The sequence below is a fragment of the Penaeus monodon genome, chromosome 20, assembly GCF_015228065.2.
Source record: "Penaeus monodon isolate SGIC_2016 chromosome 20, NSTDA_Pmon_1, whole genome shotgun sequence".
In the NCBI taxonomy this organism is placed as follows: domain Eukaryota; kingdom Metazoa; phylum Arthropoda; class Malacostraca; order Decapoda; family Penaeidae; genus Penaeus; species Penaeus monodon.
Genome location: NC_051405.1, coordinates 19,290,813 through 19,291,063, shown reverse-complemented (window position 1 = coordinate 19,291,063; position 251 = coordinate 19,290,813). Strand labels below are relative to the sequence as shown.

At 43.8% G+C, this 251-nt stretch overlaps 1 protein-coding gene across 1 annotated transcript in view; it reads right to left on the bottom strand.

The window, feature by feature from the left end:
• The window catches only part of LOC119585682 (polycystic kidney disease protein 1-like 2), a gene marked incomplete at its 3' end in the record, with an annotated part of 9,846 nt that overhangs the window by 7,617 nt on the left and 1,978 nt on the right, over nucleotides 1-251 (bottom strand). Inside the window, 1 exon segment of the mRNA XM_037934357.1 lies at nucleotides 99-219. Coding sequence (XP_037790285.1) covers nucleotides 99-219 — 121 coding nt within the window.

Here is a 251-nt window from a genome sequence, read left to right as displayed (position 1 = left end):
CTTTACTACTGTACGACACGCATTTACTGCCACACCAAAACATGTCCATTTACATAATTTACATTTCACCTCCTCCCCCGTACAAAGAATGCATTTACCCGTAGATCTTGGCCGGTGTTCCCATAGTGAGCTTAATTCTAAATCTCCCGATGTTTGGGTTGATTGCGAAGAATCTCGATCCGATAGCTAAGTCCTTCTCTGTCTTGGGCGTTATGAACACTGGCGGAAGGGAAAAGGCGGTTGATAAAAAT